A 9,396-nucleotide genomic window follows, 5' to 3' on the forward strand; every position below is an offset into this window, starting at 1 on the left:
AGAAAAAAATTATGCTTGCTGCAACTTCATCTGGTACAAAACAAAAATATAAAGAACACTTATGGCTTCATATAACAATTTTTCATCCAGAAAAGAAAAACTCAAAAAATTGAAGAAACCAAACATAAAAACAAAAGAAAAAACTCATCTTCCAACATAAAACTATCTCTGATTACTAATGCAAAACAAACAAACAAAACTTAACCAAAAAAAATCACCATGCACAAAAAAATAAAACAATCAAAACACAAAAAGAAACCTAGAAATCATAAGAATAACAATCTATACAATGCATGAAAAACATAAAATAATAAATTGCACAACACCCATTCCCACCAAAAACAACAACAAAACAAATCAAATTATAGCATAAACTATTTTGAATTTTTTCATCCAAAAAAAAAAAAACCAAAACAATGAAGAAATGAAGCGTGAGAAGAAAATAACAAAATCAGCTAAAAAAACTAAATGAAAAAAACCAAAAAAAAATCACAGCGTAAACACAAAGAGAAGCGCATAAAAAGAAGCATCAAGTAGATACCTAATGTTAGAAAAAGCTTCCATCTCAAAATTAACTGTCCAATTATATCTTATTACATTATTGATGTGTCTAAACAAAATGCACAAGGGGACATTTTTATATATAGTTATAGATTATAGATATTTGATTTGTCACTCGTATAGATCAAATCTTGATCAAAACCTTGACACAATCTGGTTGCTTCAACAACTCAAATGCTTTGTTTGCGTCTTGCAGCTGAATTTCATGTGTCAAAAGTTCATCAAGTTGGATTTCCTGTGGGAGATCACTCATTAATCAGATTACAAACATTTATGATTGTGGGTCAAAGAAGAAAGACATTGCACCCCATTCTCGTTGACGAAAAAAAGGTATAGTACTCACCCTTTTTTTACATTTTTCATATATAATTGGAAGGTCAGATTTGGCTTTGAGCCCTCCAAAAATCGACCCTTTCAAAGTTCTGCCAAGGATTATGCCCATATAATTTATGTTTACACTTAAATTTCCTCCTCCTCCTATCTGTATGATTTTTCCTGCTCCCTGACCATAACAAATTTAATAAAAAAAAAATACTTAGATAATACGTCAAATCTCCAAACATATATCTTAACTATTAGAAAATCTCGAATTTAAACCTCACATTAGAAAAGTATACATGAAAAGGATGATTATCACTCATATATAATTCAAAATCATATATGTTAAGTCAATTGATAATAGGTAGAGAAATTCAACTTAAATTTAAAATTTAATAAATGTCAGATAACATCTATTTAACAAGTTTCATCACATTTAATCTTAATTCTCAATTGACAAACTCATAAAAGGTATAAGATAGAATCACAAAATGGAATTTGGCATCTGATGTCATATTAAGTATCAAATCCAAAATTAATTGATAATAAATAAAAATGTCCAACTTAAATATAAGATTATAAAAAATTTAATATTTAATAGATATATGATAATATCACTTTAACGATATGCGTAAAATATCTTGAAAAATATTTGAAAAATTAAAAATCATGTATGATATTGATATATAATTAAGTTGTATATGTATACCAGTTTTGTGGCTTCAATGGCTTCATTGATGAGGGGTGGAACCCCAGTGCATTCAAAGCTATAGTCCACTCCCATTCCACCTGTTAAATCTCTGACTAATTCGGCAATAGATTTATCAGATTCTTCAGGATTTATAAAATCTGTCATTCCAAGGGCTCGTCCCTTTGCTTCTTTCATTGGGTTCTTGTCTATACCTATTAATTTAGTCGCTCCTTGACTTTTGGCTCCAGTGATGGCCTGCAAATTAGATAAATATATAATCAAGGACAAATTGTTTTTTTTTTCAGATTTGACTGCAAGTTACAATTGTTTAATTAGGGAACCTAACACATACTCAGTAATTTCTTCTATTATCAAGGTTCAAAAAGTCATACTGTTACATCCATGCCTCTTCAATTTAATAACAAGATTTTGAATGTGGACTTTTTTTTAACAGAGAAGGTTGTAGTTTAGGAATAAGGAAAGAAATTGTTGATATTAAAATTTTAATTTCAATGTGTCATATGTCAATTTTTAAAAAGTCATTATATAAATTAATTAGATTAAATCTCGAATCTAATATAAATTAATCAATCCGGGTTTGATAATTATATTTTAAAGGGAAAAAAAAAGAGTAGAAGGGTAACTTGTGAAATATTTACCCCTAACCCAACAGCTCCAAGGCCGAAAACAGCCACAGTTGAGCCCTTTTCAACCTTGGCTTCCTTCCAAGCTGCCCCATAGCCCGTCGAAAATCCACATGAAAGGAAGCTAGCATCCGAAAGTGGAATGGTGGGGTCAATCTTGAGAATAAAGTTGACATTGATAACCGTGTATTCAGACCATGTGGAGCAGGAGAGTCCATGGTACGCAGTTTTGCCTCCAATGGACATCCTTGAAGTGCCATCAAGCATTAACCCATTCATGCTTAAGGGGTATTTTAGGCATAAATTGGTCTTTTCAGACATACAATTCTCGCATGTTTTACACTCTGCAACATAGGCTGGAATCACAAGGTCTCCTTCTTCTACTTCTGTGACGTCCTCTCCAATGCTCTCCACCTCCCTGCATTCTTGCCAATTTGTACTATTTTGAAATTACTGGTAATTGGGAACCAAGATCATCTAATTTTCTTTGAAAAAAATTCACTAACATTAAAACATGTATAATGCATTTATGGATCAAGATTTACTAGTCATTTCCATATCCCAAGGCTTACATCTGATAATTTATATATTTATATTATGTATGTTTATGTCAAATATATATAAAATATAAAAATTATTATATCACAATTTGTGTGAACACGTTAAAATATAAAATATATTTTAAAATTTTTTTTAAATGTATAAACATTTTTTATCAAAATTTTAACTTGTGTAATTTTCATTTTTTTTTTATAGTTTTCATATTGTATATATACAAGTAGAAGTAAAAGACTTACCCGACACCTTCATGGCCCATAACTCGAGGAAAAGAAGGCTGAAAGAATGGACAAAATTATAAACAACAATGAGTACCGACAAAGCTAAAGATAAAAACTAAAACGAATCAAGAATAGATTGAATTAAAATGAGGAAGAGGAGTACTAACGATTGGGAATCCTTTGGAAAACAATATATCACTTTGACAAACACTGGCATATAGCATTTTAACTCGAACTTCGGATGCTTTTGGTGGTTCTACTTGTATCTCTTCCATCTTCAGTGGCTCATCCTTTTCCCAACTTACGATGGCTGGCACATTATTTCAAACCGCAAGCATCGGAATTGAGTCATATCAACAAAACAAGAGTAGGAATATACAAAATTATTGATAAGATTCGAATCTAAAATTACTTAATTAAAACAAACAATTAATAAGCTGAGTTGATCCCTCAATGATATGAAAATCTAATTTTTATGTAAATATATATATGTATATATATATATATATATAAATAATATTTGCGTGTATGCACATGGTTTATAGTAAAACTACAAACAGAGATTTACCTTTACAAGTTATGACTTTGGAGCTGGCCTTCACCATCATTGGAAGCAAAGAGTATGGCGGAGGTATAGCAGCTAATTAATTAACAATTGAGTTTAGTTTGGAGATAGAGATCAGAAACTTGTCTATGTGCAGCCAAAACAAATGCCTTCGAGAGATCAGAAACCTGTCTATGTGCAGCCAAAACAAATGACATTGACTTCAATACGTTGCATATAACCAAACAAATTGGTCGCCAAAAACGACTTTTTCCTTTTTTCTAAGAAAAGAAAAAAAGTAAAGAAAAGCGCACTTTGAATTTCTTCGGCTTTATTTGGTTGGTGAAGAAAAAATGAGAAAGATGAACAATATATATTTTTTGTATTTAGTACGAAAGATTAAAAGTTGACAAAAAATAGTTTTCTTTCTTTTTTTATTGCTTGATAGAGATAAAAATGAAAAAATAAAATAAAAACTATATTATTTACCACCATACTATTTGGAACTAAAGATAAAAAGGTAAATTTTAGATAATCACATCTTTTTCATTTTTTTCTTTTCATATTTTTTCAATTTGAAATGATTTGATTATGTGAAAATTATTTTTTTATTTATTTTTTCTCACTTTTCTTTCTTGTCAAGTACACTCAAAATTTATTTTTTTTTTCATATTTTCACCTTCCTTTATCCATACTTTTATTTTTCTACTCTACCAACTATACCCAAAGGCTTTGCTTGACATAATTGATAAAAAATGGAATGATAAAAAGCCGGAGTAAAAGAAAAGTGAAAGAAAACTCATTTATTCTTTCTATTGATATACTTAGTAGGAAATATAAGAATTAAAAGGGAAAATAAAATTTTCATAAAAAATTTCTTTTTATTTGTTGTTTGGTAGCAATGACCAAATCCTTATTAGAACTAGAGACCTTTTGTTTCCTTATAAATTTTAGTTTACAGTGTATATGCTTGTATTTGTATAGTTTTGTTAGTGTTGTATAGTATTTATAATAGGTTCTATTATTGCTCTCTTGGATAAATAAAACTAATACCATTTGTAAACACCTAATTTTATCCGACATAATTTCACACTGTCGTGGTCTGAGACCTATGTTGTTCGGACCCATTACACGATTTATTTTACTAAACCCCAAAACAAAACTCAAAATTAATAATTTAAAAACAACATATTTCCTGGCCTGATTGAAAACCCATACTAACCATCCAATGATGCTCGAAACTAATAAAAGGGAAAAAGCCAAGTAATGAAAAAAAGCTCATTAGCAAAGGCCCAAATGAGATATTAAACATGACTTCAAAAATTAGGCCAAAATAAAATAAAGAAAGCTTAAAATGGAAAAAAAAAAAAATGAGGGAGAAATAAGCCCATTTGGGTATGGGTGATTAGTTTTACATAAGACCATGAAGAAGACACAAGCAAAAAAAAAAAAAAAAATAGAGAAGATGAAGAAAATGAGTTGAACAAAAAAGAGGCTAAAACCATGAAAACCAAAAAGAAGGAAACCTATTTTCTTTATGTGAAGTTTATATGCATAAGGGACAACCAACTATAAGCAAGTTGATTTACCATAAAGAGGACATAGCAAAAAAACATGCAATAGAACAAACAAAAAATAAATGCGCTATAGATGGTAATATAGGGAAACAAAATAAAATAAAAGAAAAAACTTAAGGAGAAAAGAACCTATCCAAATAAAGGTTTTAAAGATTTTTTTTAGATGTAGAAAGGGGTAAAAAAAGGAAAAAATGAGGAATTTGCCAAACAAAAAAATATACATAGGGGCATTCAGTTTTAAGGCTTTTTTTTAAACGGGAAGTTGCTAAAAAAAATCTAAAAAAAAAAAGCCTTGAAGAATCGATTAAAAAAAAACTAAAAAAAAGGCTTGAAAGAAAAAAAAAAGAAAATGGAAAAGAAAAGCCATCAAAAGACAAAAAAATAATTTTTCTTCTAAAAAAAAAAAGAGTCTGGAGAAAAAAAAAAGGGGTCTGGGTTTTTTAACAGTCGAGAGTGGTCCTTTATTGGTTTTTTAGCAAGTTTTTCTTTTTAAAAAAAAAAATAAAAGCACAAAAAAAAGGGTTTTCAGGAATCCATTCAGAAAAAAAAATCAAAAAGCAAGAATAAAAAACAAAAAAAAAAAAAAAAAGGTTTCAAAGGAAGTCTTGAAAAGCCAAAACTTTGGAAAAAGGTAAAAAAAAGGTAATTATTTTCTTTTCTCTTTTGCATTATTTCCATCCATTAGTGCTACCTTGTTTCTATATAGGGTTTAGATACACAAAGTTTAAATTCATGAGATTTATTGCTTCTCATATGTGATTTCATGGTTTGGAGGTTTATGAATACATAAAGTAGGTTTTTTTTTTTTTAATATTTGGTAACCTAAAAAAAATTATCTTTTGGATATTTATCTCATTTCATTTCCTTTTTCTTAGAGTGTTGGGAGCTTCACCTTCTCTTTTTATTGATTGCTGGCTATTGATTGTCAGCTATTAGAAATAAAAATGAACTTTTAAATGGTTTCAAAATAGGAAGAGGAAATGGCCTACAAAAGTGAAGGAGAAATTTCAAAAAAAAATTTCGTTTCCTATATAGTCTATCCATAATAGTTAAAGTTAAATTACAGCATCTATTACTTTGTTTTGTTTTTTGTTTTTCTTTTCCTTTTATGTGAAAAATATTCTTGGATGTTCAGAATGTCATTCTTTTCATGTCTAACTTTGGCATCTATGTGCATGGAAGTTTAAAACTCTATATGTTCACTAGTTTGTGACATAATGGTTGCTTGTAAAAAGAAAAAGCTTAAAGCTTCACACATTCACTAGGTTTTACACAATATATGGCTACTTGTGGGGAACCTCATAGCTTTATTTTGCTTTCGAGATTCACCAGTCACTACATCAAGGCTAGTTCCAAATCATTTTTTTTCTTCTTTTTTTTTTTGGCCCATAGGTATGAGTTTTCATAGCTTATTATTGTGATTTTCGGTGCTCTTGCGTTTGTAGTGTATTTCATTTTTTTTTTAAATGAAACATATACATGATAAATGTCCTCCAAAGCAAAAGGAAAAAATAACGTTAAAAAATAAAAAGAACTTTTATGTTTGTTTCTTGCTATTTCTTCCTCTTTCCTCTTCTTTTCAATTTGTTTGATTTTTCCTTTGTGTGTGGTATATTGCTAAAGCTTATGGTTTTGCCTCTCTTGCTTGCACCTATCTTTTTTTCTTGCATTGGTTTGCTATAAGAGTTTACAATTTGGCTTTTGCTGTGAATGTTGTGAGAAGTTTAATCATGCCTATTTTCCTTTTTATGATTGCACTAAATTGTCCCATATTGTACATACTTTTTTTTCCTTATACTAAATATGTAAATAGGAAGCTTAAACCATTTTTCTTTCATTCCTATGCCTAATTGTGTCGCTTATAAAAGGAAGTTTTAAAGTTTCAATTTGCATACTGCATCTGTTTTACTCTGCTGCATGGTCGTGGCTTATAGGAAGGCCTGAAACTTTAAATTTTCTTTCATGTTTACTGGTAGAAATAATGAAAAAGTAGTCCTTCTTTAAAAAAAAAAAAAGAATAAATACACATGAAAAGCCCTGGCATGGGGACCATGATGTTAAAGTAATTGCATTCTATATTTCCCTTTGGCCCTAACATGAGTAAATTAAAAAAAAAGAAAAGAAAAGAAAAGAGGAGTAGAGTGGTAATCTAGAAAGTCCCTTTAGTTGGAATTTTATAATAAATAAAAATTTATAAAATATATAAGGCTTAAAGTTTGTTCCCAATAAAGTTTTCTTCCATGTGTGTTTAATCTTAATCATACCTATGCATTTTTTTTTTTTATGTTGTTTAAGTTTCATTGCAAGTTTAATTTTATACATTATTAATTTCCTTATTGTTTGGATTCATATTTTCATTTTAATTTAGTCTTTCATACTTTAATCTATATTTGGCATATTTTATTTTTCATACATATTAAATTTATGCAAAATGATGATGATGATGATGATGATGATGATGATGATGATGATGATAATGATGATGATGATGATGATGATGATAATAATAATAATAATAATAATAATAATAATAATAATAATAATAATAATAATAACAACAACAACAACAACAACAACAACAACAACAATAATGATGATGATGATGATGAAAATCCTAAAGAAATAGATTTTAAGAAAGTCCTAATAGTGATTCTTTAAAATCTCTTGGTCATAATATTTTTCTAAATACTACTAAAGTAATAAAATATTTAGGAAAGTATTGAATACAAAAGATTTTTCATTCATTGAATTTCTTAAAATTATATTTGCAATTAAATGATGTCTTAAGTACAAAATAAAATAATGAAAGAAAAAATCACTCTTCTTAATAATGAAATTAATACAATAATACTTGAATATTATGAGTGACTATTTTGCTTGTCGATAAAAATGATTATAGAAATTAAAATTAGAATTAGGATAAAAATTAAATAAGAAAGGAAAAAAAGTAAACAATTCTCTGAAGATATGATTCTTAAGAAGTCCGAGTAAAGATTCTTAATTGATCTTTAGGTGAGAAAATTCTTTTAAAGATACTACTAAAGTATTAAGGTGTCTAGAAAATTCTCAATAAAAAAGATTTTATTTGCTTTGCTCCTTCTAAAAAATTTTTAATAATAATGATTGTTGAATAATTAGGTGATTAAGACAAAATTAAAATGAGTAATAAAAATATAATATAAATAAAATAAGTATTATGTTTTAAAAGTTTATATATAATGTAATAAAAATATAATAAAATAAAATTAAAAAAAGATATAAATATTAAATAAAAAAATTTTAAAAAATTTCATATACATATTGCACTTGTCCTTGACATTACCTAATCTTTAAAGTAAATGGGAGTTTCCGATGATAAAACTTCGGTAAATTTAAGTAATGATTACCGAAAATTCTTTAGGTGAAAGAATTTTTTTGGGAAATATTATCAAACAATTTGAATATTTAGTATGATTCTCAATACAAAAATTTTCACTTACTTTTTACTTCTAAAAGCGAACTTTTATATATCTCACAGACTAATTAATGTACATCATATTTCACATATATCAATTATAAAAGTAAATGAAATTTTTAATGATTGGATTTCGTAAAGTTCAAGCACTGATTCTCGAGTATTCTTTAAGTGAGAAAATATTTTTAAAAACTATCAAAGTATCAGAATATTTGAAAACCCTTTTCAATATAAATATATATTTTTGAATAATTTTTTAACATATTTATAAGAGTTTGCATTTTCTAAGAAGTAAATTTATTTATAGATAATTATAGTATTACTTAACTCTTAAATCTTAATAATTATTATGAAAGTAAACGAGAAAATTCTTCGATGATTAAATTTTAAAAAAGTTCGAATAATAATTCTTTAAGAATCTTTAAGTAAAAAAATTTATTTAAAATGCCGCCAATGTACTTGGTCAGTTAGTATAATTTTCGATAAAAATTTTTTTAATACAATAGGAAATGATTTTTTTAATTATAAACATCATATTTTACTACATGTGTTATAAATATTAATTTTTAAAGATAAATATAAACTATCGATAATGGGATTTTTGAAAATTTCGATTAGTAATTCTTAAGAGATCCTTGTGTGAGAAAGTTTTTTTTTAATATTACTAAAGTATTAGAATATTTTAAGAAATTTTTCAATAAATAAGGTTTTATTTATTTTTTTTTTCAACCAAGATAAAAAAATAAAAATATGTTTTTTACTACAATAAAGAAGATCGAAAAAATTAAATTTTAAATGTCAAAATTAAAATCTTTTTGTCAAAATTTA

The 9,396-nt window shown here is 27.0% G+C and overlaps 1 protein-coding gene across 1 annotated transcript; it reads right to left on the reverse strand.

Annotated features, from left to right (window-relative positions):
* Positions 1–534: 534 nt before the first annotated feature.
* LOC111277743 (8-hydroxygeraniol oxidoreductase-like) lies at positions 535–3,714 on the reverse strand. Its single transcript, XM_022864153.2, has 7 exons — positions 3,562–3,714; positions 3,161–3,303; positions 3,012–3,049; positions 2,230–2,632; positions 1,589–1,825; positions 905–1,063; positions 535–796 (listed from the first exon to the last, which is right to left on the reverse strand). The coding sequence occupies exons 1-7, from the start codon at positions 3,599–3,601 to the stop codon at positions 686–688; spliced, it is 1,131 nt and encodes a 376-aa protein (XP_022719888.2). The 5' UTR covers positions 3,602–3,714; the 3' UTR covers positions 535–685.
* Positions 3,715–9,396: the final 5,682 nt, after the last annotated feature.

Source organism: Durio zibethinus, chromosome 7 (genome assembly GCF_047325235.1).
Source record: "Durio zibethinus cultivar Kanyao isolate XHJ-2024 chromosome 7, ASM4732523v1, whole genome shotgun sequence".
Classification (NCBI taxonomy): domain Eukaryota; kingdom Viridiplantae; phylum Streptophyta; class Magnoliopsida; order Malvales; family Malvaceae; genus Durio; species Durio zibethinus.